General features: G+C 42.1%; 1 protein-coding gene across 1 annotated transcript; it reads left to right on the forward strand.

Annotated features, from left to right (window-relative positions):
- Positions 1-8,646: 8,646 nt before the first annotated feature.
- On the forward strand, positions 8,647-17,377 carry PRSS23 (serine protease 23). Its single transcript, XM_002822330.4, has 2 exons — positions 8,647-8,884; positions 15,839-17,377. The coding sequence occupies exon 2, from the start codon at positions 15,852-15,854 to the stop codon at positions 17,001-17,003; it is 1,152 nt and encodes a 383-aa protein (XP_002822376.1). The 5' UTR covers positions 8,647-8,884; positions 15,839-15,851; the 3' UTR covers positions 17,004-17,377.
- Positions 17,378-20,600: the final 3,223 nt, after the last annotated feature.

The raw sequence follows: 20,600 nt of genomic DNA on the forward strand, positions 1-20,600 counted from the left end.
TTCTGAAAAAGGAGGAAGCAATTTGCTTCTGTAAGTATAAATCCTCTTGCTGAACCCCTGGGCCAGCCACCTCTAGCTGGCTTTCAAATGTGACAAATTGGTGCCATTTCCAGTGATGGCTGTGAGGCACTTTTCACAAGCTCAGTTGTTTTTCAGCAGCTCTCACCTCCACAAAGAGACAAAGGAAAACCTAGAGGCCTAAACTGTGGGGAAGAAGTGCCAGAACAATCTGCTGCAAGTTAAAAATAAGTCTTAAAGTCAGCTCACTGCTGTCTGTTTTCCAAGGTCAGATTGACTGATGATTTCAGTCAAAACAGCCAAACTAGCTTCCCTGTGACCTCTGTTCAAGGTGGCTCCCCGTGGCACACCTGATGGCATCCATTCATGGCCCTACTGCTCAGAGGGCCTTTGCTGCATGTGTAAGAGCTGAAAAATAAGCAATGCATGACATCTTCCTCAATCAGCTTTTATACCAGTAGCTATTCACAGAGTTCTTATGAGTAGCTAAAATAATTTGAGAATCAGGCTCTGTGCAATATGTTAATATTTGGATACATTTTCTAATGAAATCCCTATAATCTCCTTACAGCCCTGTGAGGAGGGTACTGGTCACTACCCCTACTTTGAAGCAGGCTTTCCCAGTGTGCTGATTATTTTCTGTCTGCCTCTCTCCCGTGAGTTCTCCACCCTTCACTACCCTGCACTGTGCTCAGAAGGCTGGTCCTTATAGACAGCACAACCCGACTCCCTTGTGAGCTGACTTTGGTAGGCCTCGGAAGATCAGAGTAGGAAGAGAAGAGGTCAGGGTGCTTCTTTCCAACTTCCTTCGTCCTTGGGGGGCCATTTCTTGCAGCAGCTGCAACTACTTTGGAGTCCATGGACTACTTTGGAAGCAGGCTTCCCTCAAGGTGCTCGTGCTCACTGGGCTCTGGGACAGCATTTTCTCCTTTCTGCCTCCTGCCCAGATGAGTGATGGCTTCCCACTGCTGCTAGACCCTGGATGCCTCTCTGGCTTGTTTGTTCCCTGTACCCTGTCTTCACCTCCATAAGTAGCCCTTCATTAAAGTATCATCATTTGAACCAATGTGCTATTGCCAAGACCCTGAATAACACACTCAGCCAAAAAAGGTGCAGGCCAGAGATGCAAACTCATGGTATTCAACAGTAGGGGACGAGAAACATAAGCTGAAAACAAAACAAATAAAATTACAAGAGCTATGAGAAAGTTATAGAAAGTGTTATGGGAAATCAAAGGCCAACAAAAATACTTTGTAGACGATGTAACATTGTGTTAGGCCTTTGAAAAATGGATAGAATGTAGACAGATGGATATGAAAGAGTTTCAAATATAAACAAAGACAGCAAGGCAAAGAAAAGCACAGAGCACATCTTGGGAACAGAAGTGGTTCAATTGTAGAAGTGGGGTAAACTTATGGATGACATTTTTCAAACTCCATTCTTTTTTTGAGACAGGGTCTCACTTTGTCACCCAGGCTGAAGCACAGTGGTACAGTCACAGCTCACTGTAACCTTGACCTCCCAGGCTCAAGCCCCCCAAGTAGCTGGGACTACAAGCACACGCCACTAGGCTCAGCTAATTTTTGTATTTTTTTGTAGAGATGGGGTTTCACCATGTTTCCCAGGCTGGTCTTGAGCTCCTGAGCTCAAATTCTGTTCTTTAGAAGGCTATTATACTATGAACTGTTACTTCTGTATTGAAAAAAGGATTCCATGGTCAAATAAGATTGGGCACCTTTGAGATAAACGAACTTAACTAGATTTCTTTATGCAAGACTTCTCAGAGTATTTGAAATGGTAATATCCATATTTAACTACCTTTTTTTACAGGCAATTTATTGACCTCTTCCAGAAGTGTGGGAGGGAATAGAGTTTGGGAAACACATATTGTCCAATAGCATTCTATAATCCTGTGGGACTCCGTGACAGAGCAACTCAGAACACCCTGTAGTGGCCAAATTCAGAGCATACTGCAAAGAGTTCTGCAGAAAGCCAGTCAAATGTCATAAATCATGGACAAATGGCACCTAGAATGCCACCATATAGCCATAGCGTGAGTAGTGAAATGTAATTAGCAGGGCAAGTGAAAACTGAATTTGTTATCTGACATGACCTGTAAGGAAACAATGGTAAACAGACCCTAAATGGAAATTCAGATTAACATTCTGGAGAGTGTGAGAGCCCCAGTGGTAAAATTTCATGTACACTCACTGTGTCCTGTTCCTAGTGGCTGGCAAGCTAAATTATTTCCGATCTAATATTTTTAACCAATTAGAATTGTATTCATTAATTTAATCATTTATTAAATTAACATTAAATAAGCCTTTACAAAGAGCTAGGTTCTCTGCAAGACTATAGCAGAAAACTATAAAGACTATAAAGGAAAACAAGACAGATTTCCTACACATAAGGAGCTCTGGACTGCTTGAGTTTCAACATGTAAATATATATAATTACAACATAAGATATAATTTTAATACAACCCTCTAAAAAACATAAGTTAAACTTACAAATCTAGCACCGAAGGGTTTGGAAGCCTTCAGAGAACAGCTGATATTTGAGCTTGAAGGATGAATAGAATTTTCCAGAAAGTAAAGGAGAAACCTCATAAAAGACCCAAATTCAAATATCCACCACACTGAACCACATGAAAGCTTACTCCTTATAAAGGAGTAAAAAGAGAATCCAACATTTATGGATAAATATAAACAAAAATTGAAAACAAAATAATTTTCCACAAAAGATTTTTAAAGTTATAAAGATTTCAGAAAAAAAATTCCAATATAAAATCTTCACTTTCTCTTTTGTTCTTGATCATAAGATCCAGTATGCAAGTTAGAGTAGATCAGAGAAGCCCCATGCTGACCACTGGAGATTTCAAATTTGACCAGAGAAAATGAGAAACACGTAGTTATTCCAAAATGTTCCTAATATTTCAGTTTACAATAGTGCCCAGAGTATACAGGAAATTGCAAGTACTCAAGTCTATTTTTCTTTCTGATAATTTTAGATTGGCATATTCTAAGTAGGATTAGAGTAAAGCTTTTCCTTGCTGTGCAGCTTTTTTTTTCCTACCATATGTACCAATATGACAATTTAACCCTACAACAATTTTGTATGTTAAGCTTTTATATATTACACCTTCACATATTTACATTTAGAGTGCCTGACTACCTATGTTTCCAAAGACTTAAAATGAGTAATCTATACTTAACAAAAATAGAAATTTTTAGAAAGTTTTGAATGTAATACAAATATATTTGTTTTCTGTATTAAGTGCTGTAGAGATTTGAGTGGTTTATCTTGTTAGATTTGTTTTTATTACAGGAATTTTACTATGGGGGTTTTATTTTTTACTATAGAAAATTTTAAATCAAGCACTATAAGAAAAATGTGATTTTGCCCTAAAAAAACACTGACAAATATATAAACCTTGTAATATTCGTGGTTCAATAGGTAATTGTTAAATGAATGAACTGATGGTACCATAGAGGAGATTGGAGGAGGAGACAAAAAATACAACCATGGCTCTCATCTGAATCTATAATTCTTCCTAAATTCAATATTAAAACTCTCTTGCCTGTAGACCAGACTGAAGACAAGATTTGGGGGTGTCAACGGGAGTCCTGGGATACATTTTTTCTTATAAAGTCTGGATTAAACTTTTTAGCATTGATAATATAACAGTTTGATTTATTCATTTATTCATTCAACAATTTTCAAAAACATTTATTTAGCATTCACAGTAGTAACAATAGCAACAGTGATAGTAATGATAATAATAATTATCATAATAATACGTATTGCCAATTTAGAATTTACTTTGTGCTGAGCTCGATGCTATGGGTTTTGTACTGATTATCTCACTGAATCTTTACAACACCCCTAAATCAGTCTCATTGTGCAGATGAGAAAAGTGAGGCACAGAAGGTCACGTAACTTGCCCACATTCACCCAATGAATAAATGAATTCTAAGTTGAATCCAAGTCAGTCTGACCACAGAATTTCACATCCTTCGCTACTCCAGGATCCCATGGTAGGCACCGTGGGTGCCCCAAAATTAAAAAATGATGTGGATCATCTTCCCATAAGGATTACTATGTCATAAGCTCAAAGACTGTAACAGCAGGTTATCTAGGTTCTCTATTAAACGGACAAGAAATCAAGGCCAATGAGTGTGGTGATTTACCCGAGGTCACACAGCACCTCTATGGCTAAGACACATTTAGAATGCCCCACCCTGTGTTGACTTTCATTCCAATTCTCTTTTCACTCACTACACAGAGGTGAAAACCCCCACTTACTGAGTAAACTACAAGATCCACGTAACACTTTATTATCATCAAAGAAATATGAAACCATATGGAAATGATTTTGAAATATGCCCATTTATCTCCTTAGAAATAATCCTTTTTGACAACTTTCAAACTGACTTAAATTGTTGAGGCTACATATGGATCTTGGTCTCATAAAAAATAAGCACTAAAATTAAGTTGAGTTGAGGTTGAGTTTAGAGTTAGTGCTGGTCATGCCACCCTGCTTCCAAGTATCATTCAGTCCCATCTTGTTTCCTGCTTTGGGGTCATTTAACAGGTCATTCGTGAGTTATTACATAACTGGAACAAAAGCAACATAGAATCAAAAGGATACTTAGAGCTGGAGTGACATCAGAAACTGATGCAACCTCCTTATTGTCAGGACGGGAAAAGGCAAGTCTGGAAAGCAATATAACACAATGGAATCCGGCAAAAGAATGGGGCAGAGTGGGCAGAGGTCACAGCTGTGATCCTTTGTACTGTAGTATGGCACCGAGTACACTATTTTAAAACTTTGAACCTTAGAATCCTCATCTGCAGAATGAAGAAAATCATAGCTTCTCTATTTGTCTTAAAGATTACACATAATAAAATATACTCCACAGTACCTGGCATATAGTATGCATTCACTAAGCATAGATACAATTTAGTCCTAGTTCTGCTCCCTTAATTTATGCATTGATTTTCTCATCTATACAGTGGATATTTTTCTTCTTGTCTGTGTTACAAAGTAGTTTTGTGAACACAGTGAGGTAATGTCCAGATCTTTATGCTTTGAGCTTCAGCTCAAATTCTACCTCAAAGAAGCTTTCAGCACCTGCCAGAGTGGGAATTAATGATTCCCTCTTCCGTGTTCTCTAGCTCATGTCTGTATCCTGATCCAGCCGATATCTTGCTTTCTCCTATGTTTGATTTTGTTTATGTCCATTGCATAAATTCCTCAAGCTGAGGGGTATTTGCTTTCTCTCCCTGACAGCCCAAATAACCTTACACAGAGTGGATGATCAGAAAATGTGTGGGCTTTGCCCTGAATGCATTTTCAACAACTCGATTGCTATGCATATAAAAAGTATTTGGGAATTACAATTATAGGGTTGAACTGAGTTCTTAAGAAGCAGTGAGGATTTCGGTTTTGGTTCCCCCGACCCCCTCCCCACTGGGGAGGGAAATGGGATGAGTACAAAAAGAAAAGCAAACCTCTAATCTTAGCATGAAGACATCTGCTGTTTACATTGGTCATTTGTCTCAGAGGTGAAAATACAGTTCTATCATCGTCCTTATGGCAATCGTGATGACAACCTAATAGCCAGGAAGTAGCCTCTCATTTTACTCTTGGTAGCTCTGAGGAACAACAAAAGCTGGTGGTGCATGTTCAAACCCTGAGCCCCCGTGGGACATCTGTAGTTAAAGAGTCCTGCCTATTAGCTGTTTGGATAGTGGGTGGTAGTCCCTGAGACCAGATGAAGGACTATTGTGCTCTTGGGCCCTTCTGTGCCTCAGTTTTTCTCTCTGAATGATGGGAATAATCATCTTGTTCTCCATGACTCTACCTTGAAACATTGCAACTACTAGGAAAAAAATGAGCAATGAATGTCAAAGCTGACTGAGGTGGTACTGGAGGACTACACTCCGAAGCAGAGCCAAGTGTGATAAATAGAACAATACCTAATATTTATTAAGGGCTTGTTCCATGTAAGAAACTGTCCTAAGCACACTATGTATATTCATTCAATTCTTAAAAGAACTCTATGAGAAAGTCCTGGTTTTACAGAGGAGGAAACTGAGGTACAGAAAAGTTAAGCGAAAAGCCACACAACTAGTAAGCGTCAGACCTTGGATTGGTGCCCCATAGTCAGATGCCACAGGCCACTCTTAATTATGTTGCTGTATGGTCCTCCTATAGGTATCTCTTTAATTTTGTGCCTAGCCCAATGTTTTCCATGTAACAGGTGCTCAATATATATTTGTTGGATTGAAGTGATTCTAATACAGCTTGAGCATGGTTGATAAATCTCTCCCTTCTTCCCTTCCTTCCAGCTACACCTCCAGTTCCTCTATTAAGATACTTACCTTTTAATGGTGTTTCTTCAATTGGGAGCTACAGACACTTAGAGATCCTCAATTTAATTTTTAAAATTTTTATAATAAAAGATAAACACATTCTGGATCATTGGGATGACCATCTCATGCCAAGTACTGCCTCTTGCGGCACCTGTGTGTACTAGTCTTTGGCAGCAAGAGTTACCACTTCACTTGCTATGCTAATAAGAAAGAAACAGCACAAATACCTAAATAATGTATTAGAGTCAAGAGAAACCCATTGCAATGATATATGGTGTGGGCAAAGGAGATATGGTAGATGGAACAAAGGAAAGAGGTGAGAGAACTGAGTCTGCATTGGGCACCTCACACATCATGAGAGTGGTAGAGTCACAGGGAAGTCAAAGGTACCGATGCCTCAGCTGTCAGTACCATGCAATGCTGATAGTAGTCCAGGAAACGTTACTAATTTCAATTTTATTATTCGGGAAGAAAATTTTTATAAATCTGTTCTGGTTTTATTTGCGAGTTGTTCAAAAGCTGTAACATAAGTTTATATCTGGTTTTATGTCTGTGTGTGTTTGAGACAGGGTCTTGGTCTGTCACCCAGGTTGGAGTGCAGTGGTGATCATAGCTCACTGCAACCTCCACCTCCTGGGCTCAAGCCATCCTCCCACCTCAGCCTCCCAAATAGCTGAGACCACAGGCGTGTGCCACCACAACTGGCTAGGTTTTTTGTATTTTTTATAGAGATGGGGTTTTGCCATGTTGCCCAGGCTGGTCTCAAACTCCTAAGTTCAAGCAATCTGGCCACTTTGGTCTTCCAAAGTGCTATGATTACAGGCGTGAGCCACTGAGCCTGGCCTATGTCTCTATATATTAATGTGACATTTTAAAAGGAAACAATTGAAGCTAAGCTAAGAAAATTTTGCCCTTAAAATGGTGGAAAATATCAGTTTCCTTTATATTTAAGAAACACCAGGCCGGGAGCAGTGGCTCGCGCCTGTAATCCTTGCTGAGAAGGGAGGATACTTGAGCCCAGGAGGTCTACGCTGCATGAGCCATGATCCTGCTACTGCACTCCAGAATGAGCTACAGAGGGAGTACTTGTTTCGAAAATAAAAGACCGCACAATAATGTGTTCAGGGCTTTCTCATTTAAAAGTAATTGCAAACACCAACGTATTAGGCATATCAGTAACACCTTGGTGTGAAACAGCACTTTAGACCTTCCCTTTCTGAGAGTAGACTGATAGGAGAAAGGAAAGCTAAGTAGCTTGATACAAAGCATGGCTCAGTGCAAAATCTTGTCCTACCATTCAGTAGCTGTGTGATTTTGGGCAAGTCATTAAACCTCTCCAAACCTCCTGTTCCTTATAAAATTAGTGTAATCTCTGCACCTTCTTCACCACAATGGCCTATATGTAAAGCTCTTGACAGAAAACGCTCAATACACGGTAATCTATATTAAATAGGAAGGCTCTAACACCAGGACCTAAAATGGCAAGGTCTCCAGCCTGGTTAGGAGAGGACTCCCCGCACACCCCCCCACCCTGGCCCTCAACCACCACCACCAAGATAACGACCGCTTGGAGTGACTCAGGGAAGCAGGCCCACTGGACAAGGAGGTGGCTCCACCAGCTGGTGCCCCGATGAAGAACTGAGACCAGTAGGCTCGCCAGCTACCCCGCCGCTCAGAAGTTGCCAAGCACCCCCGGTGCTTTGGGCCCCACGCAGAGCACTGGGTGCTGTAAGGAAATGCAAAGCATTGGTGGCCCTGCCTTGGGAATACAGGTTTCTGTTCTTTGGAGGCACCGGAGAAACTAGGAGTTCGGTCAACACCTTAAGGCGCTAAAAGTGTATGTCGGGGTGGGGAGCACACAGGTTCTGAACCAATTCTTCAAATTTGCCCAGGGCTCCCCATACACCAGGTGTGGCCCGCGTCCCTAGTTCTAGGCTGTTGGGGGAGGGGTCGCCTTTTGTAGGGGACCTGGTCTTTTTGCGAGCTGGCAGCGTGCTCCCAGCAGCGAAGGCCGTAGTCTCGCTCAGGAGGCCGCACCCCAGACCCGGGGATGCGCGGTGTTCAAAGGGTGACGGTGCGCGGGTCCCGAGCAGGAGAGTCCGCCAGACCCGGCGCTGCCTGGCGCCGAGAGGCCGGGACTGGCGAGTGCTGCGGGCCACCGGGGCCCACCTGCGCAGGGACGCTCGGCCTCACGCCCTCTGGGCTGCTCCACCCTGCTCCGGCCGCAGGCGGGCGGCGAAGGGAGGGGGGCACGGTCTGTGTGCAGTGGGGCGGGCAGCGGCCGCGCGGCTTCCCCGAGGCCGGAGGCGGGGCGGGCGGGCCTCGGGTGGCGCGGGGGGCGGACCCGCCAGCTGCCTGCGCTGCTCGCCCGCTTGCTCGCACTCGGCTGTGCGGCGGGGCAGGCATGGGAGCCGCGCGCTCTCTCCCGGCGCCCACACCTGTCTGAGCGGCGCAGCGAGCCGCGGCCCGGGCGGGCTGTTCGGCGCGGGTGAGTGTGGGCACCGACTGGGGCATCCGCCCGGGCGCGGGAGAGGCGAGGCGTCGGGAGGAGCGGGACAAAGGGCCGGGTATGCGCGGGGTAGGGTAACAGCGGGCTGCCGGAGGCACCGGAGACTTCGCCAGGGCAGTCCTCGGGGTTCCAGAACACGGGCTGGGGGCCTGAAGGAGCTCTGGGGAGACGGCGGGGGCTGCAGGGCATTTGGATTCATGCAGTGTCACCCATGAAACGGATGGGGAAAGATTTTGAGACTGCTGTCTTGCGTGCAGGATGTTGGTTAGGAAGCAGAGAGAGCCGACTCTCGGCAAGCTGTCCTTCGGCGGGGGCGATGGCTACACCCCCATGCACCCCCCTCAACACACCACCACCACTACTTTTCCTTCAGTTTTGCATATACCGGATTCCATCAAGTTCTGAATATTAATTTTTAACCCTGGGCATGTGATTGTGAACACACCTAAGCAAGCAAGAGAAGTGCAAAAGTGCAGCAAATACAGGCTGGGAAATAGAATCTTTTCTCCGGAGCCGTAGTGGTTGTCCGTGTGCGTTCCGGGGGTGCTAACCTTAGACACTACAGTCTGAACTAACAACAGTTGTTGTAAGCAAATAGTTCTTCTGCCTGTAGGCATTCATCAGAGTTAACTTTTAAATAAAAGTTTTAAAGTTTTAAAAGGAGCGAGAGAAGACTTGTTCAGATGAAGGAACACCACCACTCCCCCCCAGAATACAAATTAGGTTTGCTTTCCAGCACCTCAGGAGAAAGCAGCTGATAAAAATCCTGTTTGTTTTACTGCCCACTGGGTGACACCAGTAAGAATTAAGAAACTCACTGTAGGTATTGGAATAGGGCTTGCTTCTCTCAGCTCCTGAAACTAAATTTGAGGGCTCCCTGTGCACTCCTTAGGAACAGGTAGGCCAATGCCAGAATCCTCTTCACATGGCCATGTGAGAAAGAATTGAATTTATAGATGAAGTCAGCTGTGGTCAAAAGCCCTATGTCAAAGTAGTATCACCATATTTATTGCATGTTGTTTCAAGATCCTACTTGTGCATGAGAGTATTTGTGACAGGTTTATAACCGTGCCTACCATGAAGTCTGTCAGGAGTGGTTTGGAGGTGAAGTGGGGAGAAGGAACTTAGAAAATGCCCCCAGAATCCACTATGTTTATTTGTGAAAGTGTTTGCACCCCATCTGCATACGAAAAGGTTGTTTCCCTTGCAGTTTTCCTAGTTAAATAAAGTCAAGCGGTAACTTGTCCTTTCCTGTGCCTGAACTGGGAAGGAAGCCTTTTTCCTTACAAAAATGGATCTCATTTTTGTAACACTGACGACTTATTCAGCTGGATGGTTAACATGGATGCATTTTCTGGTTGTAGCATAAGTGTGCATTAATGTGTCTGAGAACATTTTCGTCCCCAGTCTGCAATGGTTAATAGTCTCAGGTTCTCCCAGTATCTCTTCTCATAGATCCCTTAGGATTTCATCCACCAGGCATTATTCATGCCTAACTCCCACAGACTCCAGGGAATTTGTTTCTCATGTTCTCAACATTAGCAGGTTTTTTTTTTTGCACTCTGTTCTTGTTGTGCCAGGTTTGTCCCAGGCTCAATTTAGTTCACCTAAAATCTGATAGAGAAGAGGCTAGACTTCATTTGACCACAAGATTGTGTTTAGGGTTGCTGGACTTGTAAGTGCCTTGCAGTTTCCTGTACAAGACTGTAATTCTTAAACGATTATGTGATTAGGTCTGTTTTGCCTTAACAGGGTCTGTGACTCAGGAAAATGAGAACAAGCCTGACTGCAGAGTGTTCACAGAGCTTGGTTCGTTCTTAAGCATTTGCTTTAGGATTTAGCATGGTTTCACTGTTCCATATGCCTGACCACTGATTCCATGGAAGACCCTTTGTCATCTCTCCAAATGGTGTCCAAAACCTGTATCTTTGCAAACTTTCCTGCCATTTCTTCCTGTCATTACTGTTTATAGCGGCTGCAGGAATTCACAATTTGTACAATGGAGAATACATGACCTAAGGATTAGGTTTTCCCTCCCAGCACTTGTTTGCTATAGGAGTTAAATCATTCTCTCAAACAGTGGCCCTCTTGAGGAGACCTGTGTTGTTGCAGTTTTCAAGACTAAGGTGCCCTGCAGGAGATAGTAGTCACTGTATCCCGTCTCCAAAGAGATTGTTGTTTGCATATCTGTTAATTATGCAAAGTCCCACCACCAAGGGCCTATGAAGTGGCAGCATCCTCAAAAAGTATAAATATTTTCAGACAGTGGCTCATATTGAGTGATGGAGGGTGGACTGTGTAACCCATTTATGAATCAGGTACCCAAAGCTGGAAAAGGAACAGTTTCTGTATTACTAAGCATGGTGAAAAAATATTTTCTTACCTTCATTTTCCATTCTTCCCTGCCAGTTAGGTGAAATGATGCACAGAAACACTTGGTTGGAAATCTTAACAGATAATTTATGTATATGAGGAATCTTTATTCAGCAAAAGCTTATTCCTAGAAATGAAACGTTATAGACCTAAATTGTCTTCATCCAGACTTAGGTAAAAGGGTGAGATTTGAAAATCTTCATTCCATTTTTAAGGTGTGAGTCTTCCAGGCAGCTCTGCAAGGATAAGGTGATTCATTTATAAGGGTGAGAGAGAATTTAAAATTATGTAACTCATTAGTTACCTTTCCAGGTGTGGGATTATGAATGTTTTCATTACATCTGTTTATAACTTAGATGAGTGTTTATGTTTAAATAAACAGGTATAGCACGGGCTTACGCAGGGTTTATACAAATGGGAACAATAATTATTTGTCTTCTAAGGAATTACTCCATTATCATGTGAGTTGAGAAATTAATGTAAATCCACCAACCTAATTTTAAAGCATCACAGTTTTGCATCATTTGTTGTGTTATTAATGAGGATGAGTCAGGGCAGGCTGCAAATGCCTCAGGAAAGACCCTTAATGGACAGGAGGGTTGCTTCCCCCTCAGGCTTTTCTTTTGGGCCTGTCTTAAGAGCATACACACACAGCCATCCCTCCACTCAGTTCTTGAAAGCTGCCTTCTGCTGGAGTCACAATTTGTACAATAGAGAATATGTGACCTAAGGATTAGGTTTTCCCTCCCAGCACTTGTTTGCTGTAGGAGTTAAATCGTTCTCTCAAACAGTGGCCCTATTGCAGACTGATCAGGGAAATCTTGTCTGCCAGATAGATGAGAAATTAGTGTGATTCATTTTCCTTTTCCTTTCGCCCTCCTTTGCCTCCACCCTCCACAATTCCATGAATCAATGGTCCTGAGAAGTAAATGACAGTACAGACACTGTAGACAGCATCCCTCCCTGACCTGGACTTCTGTGATTCTGGAAAATTATAAAATTAGGGAATCCTGGACCTAAAAAGACCAGAGCTAAAAAGACCAGCTAAAGCAATCATCTGGTTGAGGATGCTATTCAGGAGAATTTCTAAAGCACCCTAAATAAACATTTGGTAAAGGACTAAGCAACTTAAGAAGCTTGTAGCTTTAATACAGACATCAGTTTAAACCCATTTAAGGGCTTGAGAACCCACAGCTGTATCTTCTAATTTCTGATTAGATATTTTAAAAATATCTAAGCCTAATCAGTTTGAAATAATTTGATGGACATTAGTTTCTAAAAGTCTGCATTCGTTTCTAAATCTGAATTAAAGTTTTTTTAAATGCAATATTATAACTTTTAGGGTTACATGGAAGCTTTAAGCAAGATATATAATGCTGTCAGAACACAGTCTTATCACACAAGTTAGTAAATAGGGTTTAGTAATGTAGAGAACTTGGAAGCAGAGTTGCAAACTAATAGAAATTAGGACTTTTTAAGTCTCTGAAAAGTTTATTCTTCAAAGTTAAAGCTTCACACTATCCTGTTGGGTTAGCGGTTTGTTTTTTTCTTATAGATGTCTAGCTTCTCCTTCACTCCTGGCTAAATGAACAGAATTCAAGTTGTAAGAACTCTGAATTAGTAATATTCCATCATGCAGTAGACTCTTTAGCATTCTCTAACAGGATTCTGTGATTCATAACTGATCCCAAAGTTTCTTGAGACATAATCATTCATCATTTTGCCAAAGAATACATTTGATCCTCTATATTGAGAGGTTGGAGTAAGGCTGTGGCTAATTGAAGAGGATATTGTAACTGCCATGTTCTTCATGCACATTGAAAATATTATCTGTAGCTGATGATAATACATAGTATAATACTACCTCATCTCCTACTCTGTCTCCCCCCAAGAAACGTATTTTAAAAACAAGAACACTTGGCAGGCTGGACCTCTGCATTCTGTGTTTTCTTTCTTAAGATAAGCTGAAGTAAAACTTGGCTTACCATGTGCTCAATGTAAGCCACATTAACATTCCCCACATTAGTCAAAGGGAGGAGAGGATGGTGTGTTGAGGCCCAAGATACAGCCATGTGGGAGATATATGACTCCTCCTAGTCCCTGTCACACTTGGCAGGGATTCTGGTGTGAGTGGGGCATTTAGTCACCTAGACAGCAACTTATATAGGGAAAAGGCTGCTCAAGTCCTAGATAAGCCCAAGGGATGAGTCCTTAGCCAGTAGGTGGGAATAATCAGAACCATGCCCCACAGATCTCCTAAAGGGTTGTCATCACCACACCCATTTCACTGCCAAGTTCTCCATTGGAGAGGAGGACTCAGCTAGCATTGGCATCCCCTTCCTAATCCACTTAAAACCTTTAGTCTTGGCAGTACTCCCAACAAGCACATACAAACACGTGTGTGCACATACGCAGGCACCCCATGTTTTCAAGGATTTAAAGAAATAATTAAATGTATTTCCTTCCTACAAAAGGGCTCAGGGACCCTTCCTATTTGGAAAGAGGAGACAAGTAGAATTTCAAGGAATTAGGAAGTCCCAAGGAACTGGCTTTTCCAGGACCTTATTTCTTTCTTTTCCTATCCCTGTTCTCCCTGACTGAAGTGGAAGCCAAGAGAAAAAGTCAAGCAAAAAGGTCCCAGAGGTGGGTGGGGCACACACATATGTTAGAAACACAGTGTGGATATTGGGAATGAGAATGGGCATGCTCAGCTATACTACATCAGATCATTGGGATTTTCCACTTTTATATAAAAGGGAGCAAAAGGCACCCAAAGTTGCCAGTAGATCTGTACTTTCAAACAGGAAGAGAATGAGAATAACAGAACAGTTTCTTCCTGACTTCTGCTGTGTTCTGAGAGCCTCTTGAGACCCACCCCTTCCGGGTCCTTGTTTTTGGATGCTTGGTTGTGAATGAGTTACCCTACCTGCTGAGTCAGCTTCTATTGAACCAGAAGAGTCAACTGATGCTTAAACAGTTATGAAAGCACTTTCAGTCTTCCTCATTGTTGTTCTTCTTGTGGGATGATTGATCTGGGCATTTAAACATACCTTGCAGTATAAAATCCAAACTTCTTCATTTAGTACACATAGCCCTTCAGAATCTAGCTCTTGCCTGCTGCCTCCACCACTTCCTCTACTCCACCCTTGCTGAGCTAAGTGTGTTTCCCAAAATTACTCACATGGTTGCATGTTGCTGTGCCCTTGCGCAGACTCTTGTTTCCCTTCCCTAAGTATCCCCTTCTCTCTGTCTTATGTTATCAGACTTCTTTTCAACTTCAGCACCCATCTGAAACATCAGGTGATGCCTGGAAAATTTCTAGGCAATTTGTTCATTTAGAGGGTAAATTTAAATTACATAGCTTACTGAATGACCGAGGCATCAAGGAGGGACAGCTCCACGGTGTCACCTTTACTAGGACTCCTATTGCTTCTAAACGATGGGTACATTTGAAAAGAATGGGTGCATTTGCCAAATAATACGTTTGGTCCTCTATATTGAGAGGTTGGAGTGAGGCTGTGGCATACTATTTCTCAAGCATCACTTCTCCTAGAAGGCCTCTCTCGTTCTTATTCCCACAATTGGCCTCAAGCTGTTTCTCTGAGCTACCACATCATCCATGTACATCATTGTCATTAGCGTCAGCATGCAACATTCGTTCACTTTTCCATTAATACAAGCATCCATTTAACAAATCTTTGTCAAGTGCTAGCACAGGCCCAAATTTAAGGGATTTAGTTGAGAATACAGATATAAACACTGAAAAAGTAACCAATGGTAACAGTTCATAGTGTCATAGCTGATGCAATATTAGAGCTTTAGATATTTACAAAGATCCTGGTAGTGTACAACATAATCCAAAGGAAGAAGGAATATTTTATTAGAAGCCTAGCCACTCTGGAACTCTATATATATAATAGTAAAGGTTGTTGTAAATTCAAAGCAAAAAACAAAACAAAACAAAAAATCTCATACCCTTTCTCAAATGCACCATCATTTAAAAACCATAGGAGTGGTGGTAATTGTGACACTGTGGAGCTGTCCTTCTTTGATGCCTCAGTCACTCAGTAAGCCATGTAATTTAAATTGACCCTCTGAGTGAGAAAGTTGCTCTGAAAATTTTCCAAGTACATGTTACAATGAGAATGAGAGAAGGAGGAGGGAAAGGCGGGGGCATCATGAAGGTAGAAGAGGAGGAGGTTTAGAATCAAGCACAAAGAGGGCTCAAAATTACATGGAAATTGGGGCTGGTCAGTCAATTAGCCAGGGCACTAATGACTTTATGCTACTCTGCAGTCTACCATCATTAGGGACATCTTAAACATAGAAAGGAAGGAACACCCAATTTCACTTCAGGCACCCAGCCACAGGAACGTTCCTAAGGTTGAGCCTTTGCATTGAAAGTGAGACCGTTATCTAAGGATTCCTCTCCACACCCTGATTCTTGAGGAGGGTTCAAAGACTCAGAAACAATGGCAGACCTGCTGCTGGGCTTTGCTGTCTGCAGTAAATGAACGTTCAGCCCTTGCCCTCCTGACCTGCTTGTCTTTGTTTCTACAGAACAGTGCTCGGCATGGCAGGGATTCCAGGGCTCCTCTTCCTTCTCTTCTTTCTGCTCTGTGCTGTCGGGCAAGTGAGCCCTTACAGTGCCCCCTGGAAACCCACCTGGCCTGCATACCGCCTCCCTGTCGTCTTGCCCCAGTCTACCCTCAATTTAGCCAAGCCAGACTTTGGAGCCGAAGCCAAATTGGAAGTATCTTCTTCATGTGGACCCCAGTGTCATAAGGGAACTCCACTGCCCACTTATGAAGAGGCCAAGCAATATCTGTCTTATGAAACGCTCTATGCCAATGGCAGCCGCACAGAGACACAGGTGGGCATCTACATCCTCAGCAGTAGTGGAGGTGGGGCCCAACACCGAGACTCAGGGTCTTCAGGAAAGTCGCGGAGGAAGCGGCAGATTTATGGCTATGACAGCAGGTTCAGCATTTTTGGGAAGGACTTCCTGCTCAACTACCCTTTCTCAACATCAGTGAAGTTATCCACGGGCTGCACCGGCACCCTGGTGGCAGAGAAGCATGTCCTCACAGCTGCCCACTGCATACACGATGGAAAAACCTATGTGAAAGGAACCCAGAAGCTTCGAGTGGGCTTCCTAAAGCCCAAGTTTAAAGATGGTGGTCGAGGGGCCAACGACTCCACTTCAGCCATACCCGAGAAGATGAAATTTCAGTGGATCCGGGTGAAACGCACCCATGTGCCCAAGGGTTGGATCAAGGGCAATGCCAATGACATTGGCATGGATTATGACTATGCCCTCCTGGAACTCAAAAAGCCCCACAAGAGAAAATTTATGAAGATTGGGGTGAGCCCTCCTGCTAAGCAGCTGCCAGGGGGCAGAATTCACTTCTCTGGTTATGACAATGACCGACCAGGCAATTTGGTGTATCGCTTCTGTGACGTCAAAGACGAGACCTATGACCTGCTCTACCAGCAATGCGATGCCCAGCCGGGGGCCAGCGGGTCTGGGGTCTATGTGAGGATGTGGAAGAGACAGCAGCAGAAGTGGGAGCGAAAAATTATTGGCATTTTTTCAGGGCACCAGTGGGTGGACATGAATGGTTCCCCACAGGATTTCAACGTGGCTGTCAGAATCACTCCTCTGAAATATGCCCAGATTTGCTATTGGATTAAAGGAAACTACCTGGATTGTAGGGAGGGGTGACACAGTGTTCCTTCCTGGCAGCACTTAAGGGTCTTCATGTACTTATTTTAGGAGAGGCCAAATTGTTTTTTGTCATTGGCGTGCACACGTGTGTGTGTGGGTGTGTGTGTGTAAGGTGTCATATAATCTTTTACCTATTAAAATTGCAAGATGACTGGCTTTACTGTTTGAAAACTGGTTTGTGTATCATATCATATATCATTTAAGCAGTTTGAAGGCATACTTTTGCATAGAAATAAAAAAATACTGATTTGGGGCAATGAGGAATATTTGACAATTAAGTTAATCTTCACGTTTTTGGAAACTTTGATTTTTATTTCATCTGAACTTGTTTTAAGATTTATATTAAATATTTGGCATACAAGAGATATGAATTCTTATATGTGTGCATGTGTGTTTTCTTCTGAGATTCATCTTGGTGGTGGGTTTTTTTGTTTTTTTAATTCAGTGCCTGATCATTAATGCTTCCATAAGATAGTGTTCCCATTTAGGAACTTTGACAACATTTGTTAGGCAGTTAGAATATTTTGGATTGGAGGCATTTGCACAGTAGTCTTTGAACAGTAAAACGATGTGTTGACTATACTGATACACATATTAAACTATACCTTATAGTAAACCAGTATCCCAAGCTGCTTTTACTTCCAAAAATAGTTTCTTTTCCAAAGGCTGTTGCTCTAATTTGTAGGAAGTCTTTGCATATGGCCCTCCCAACTTTAAAGTCATACCAGAGTGGTCAAGAGTGTTTATCCCAACCCTTCCATTTAACAGGATTTCGCTCACATTTCTGGAGCTAGCTATTTTTCAGAAGACAATAATCAGGGCTTAATTAGAACAGGCTGTATTTCCTCCCAGCAAACAGTTGTGGTCGCACTAAAAACAATCATAGCATTTTACCCCTGGATTATAGCACATCTCATGTTTTATCATTTGGATGAAGTAATTTAAAATGAATTAAATTCCAGAGAACAATGGAAGCATTGCTTGGCAGATGTCACAACAGAATAACCACTTGTTTGGAGCCTGGCACAGTCCTCTAGCCTGATCAAAAATTATTCTGCATAGTTTTCAGTGTGCTTTCTGGGAGCTATGTACTTCTTCAATTTGGAAACTTTTCTCTCTCATTTATAGTAAAAATACTTGGAAGTTACTTTAAGAAAACCAGTGTGGCCTTTTTCCCACTAGCTTTAAAAGGGCCCCTTTAGCTGGAATGCTCTAGGTTATAGATAAACAATTAAGTATAATAGCAAAAATGAAAATTGGGAGAATGCAAAATGGTTTAGAATCATGCCTTCCAATAAAAGGCCTTTACAAATGTTTTATCAATATGATTATCAAATCACAGCATATACAGAAAAGACTTGGACTTACTGTATGTTTTTATTTTATGGCTCTCGGCCTAAGCACTTCTTTCTAAATGTATCAGGGAGAAAAAAGCAAATGGACTACAAGCACGTGTTTGCTGTGCTTGCGCCCCAGGTAAACCTGCATTGTAGCAATTTGTAAGGACATCCAGATGGAGCACTGTCACTTAGACATTCTCTGGGGGATTTTTTGCTTGTCTTTCTTGAGCTTTTTGGAAGGATAATTCTGATAAGGCACTCAAGAAATGTACAACCACAGTGCTTTCTTCAAATCATGAGAAATACTATGCATAGCAAGGGGATGCAGAGCCGCCAGGAAAATTCTGAGTTCCAGCACAATTTTCTTTGGAATCTAACAGGAATCTAGCCTGAGGAAGACGGGAGGTCTCCATTTCTATGTCTGGTATTTGGGGGTTTTGTTTGTTTTTGCTTTAGCTTGGTGAAAAAAAGTTCACTGAACACCAAGACCAGAATGGATTTTTTTTAAAAAATAGATGCTCCTTTTATGAAGCATCTCGATTCCTTGATTTTGATTTTTTGCAAAATTAGACAATGGCACAAAGTCAAAATGAAATCAATGTTTAGTTCACAAGTAGATGTAATCTACTAAAGAATGATACACCCATATGCTATATACAGCTTAACTCACAGAACTGTAAAAGAAAATTATAAAATAATTCAACATGTCCATCTTTTTAGTGATGATAAAAGAAAGCATGGTATTAAACTATCATAGCAGTTGACAGAAAAAGAAAAAAGGACTCATGGCATTATTAATATAATTAGTACTTTACATGTATTAGTTATACATATTAGAAGCATATTTGCCTAGTAAGACTAGTAGAACCACATTTCCCAAAGTGTGCTCCTTAAACACTCATGCCTTATGATTTTCTACCAAAAGTAAAAAGGGTTGTATTAAGTCAGAGGAAGATACCTCTCCATTTTGCCTCTCTTTATCAGAGGTTCACATGCCTGTCTGCACATTAAAAGCTCTGGGAAGACCTGTTGTAAAGGGACAGGTTGAGGCTGTAAAATCTGCATTTAAATAAACATCTTTGATCACAAAACCCTTGTTTTCTCATATAATGCCTATAAGCAATCTGGTGTTCTAATAAATACATTCTGGGGATCTCTGTAACAGCCTTTTGGTTGAGGTGATAATGTAGAAAGAATGATGAGTCTGAGTGGGGTCAGGTGTCTGTGCCTTTAGGGTTTAACCAGACCCTGTAACCAGGATTTGGAAATCTTCACAGCGTGAAATTAGAAGTAATAAATTTGAAAATTTTCTGTCGCTGAGAATCAGAAGTTTGTGGCAGAACTGGGGACACATATTTTACATAGACTTTACTCCAAATTTTGAATTTTGGAAAGGAGATAGTGTTTTTAAAAGGTGGGAAAATAGCCTTAAAGAGGTAAAGAAATATGATGAGCAGAGTTGTATGTGTATTCTTTCTTTTTACTGTTTTTGGACCAAAAAGGGATTGGAATACCAAGGTCATGCTCCCAATTCCCTGTTCTTTGTGTAGCTCAGTCTACCTGCTTGGGGAGATGGGAAGTACCTGGTGATGCCTGGATCATGCATTCAAGGAATCACTCTTTCTCTAACAAACCCCACAGGAGGTCTTTAACTCAGAACTTGTTAAGAATGACTAAGCCTGCCCTGGAATGATGACTCTAGGCTGCTGTCTGCTAACTGAAGAGTAAATGGCAGCCATCCAGGGACTCCAGAGGAATTCTGACAGTGATCCCCAACACTCACCGAGGGCCTCCTTCTTACTTTGCCTGGGTTCTGCCGCTGTTCGTGTCTGCACTTTTTCTTTGTTCTTGTCATGAACCAGCTCAAGTATGCCTTGAAGTTGCCTCTGACCATTAATTTCTATGGATGTTTGATAAGGCAGCCATTTCATTTATCATTCAGAATGGGATTCTTTTGAGAATGCTATGACTAATGAAGCTGGGGCAGCAGGTGTAAGCCAAGTATGTCTTGGCCAACAAGCATGTTTGGTTACTTAATTATTAACCTTTCAAAGCACTGTATAGCGTGCAGACTGGCAGCCATCCTTGCTAATCTAGCAACAAAGGTGGGGCTGCAGCTTCCTGCGTTTCTCCTCTCTGGGCTTCCACTGTGATTCCTGTGATACCTTCTTTGCCTGGCTCAGCATTCTGAGGGCCTCCAATAGGGGAAGGGCATTTAAAAATCCTTTTGATGGGGTGGGGTCATCGTACATAC

The sequence above is a fragment of the Pongo abelii genome, chromosome 9 (genome assembly GCF_028885655.2).
Source record: "Pongo abelii isolate AG06213 chromosome 9, NHGRI_mPonAbe1-v2.0_pri, whole genome shotgun sequence".
Lineage (NCBI taxonomy): Eukaryota > Metazoa > Chordata > Mammalia > Primates > Hominidae > Pongo > Pongo abelii.

What these genes read in the sequence shown, in the direction of transcription:
- PRSS23 (XM_002822330.4), top strand. Translation starts at nt 15,852, where the DNA reads ATGGCAGGGATTCCAGGGCTCCTCTTCCTTCTCTTCTTTCTGCTCTGT.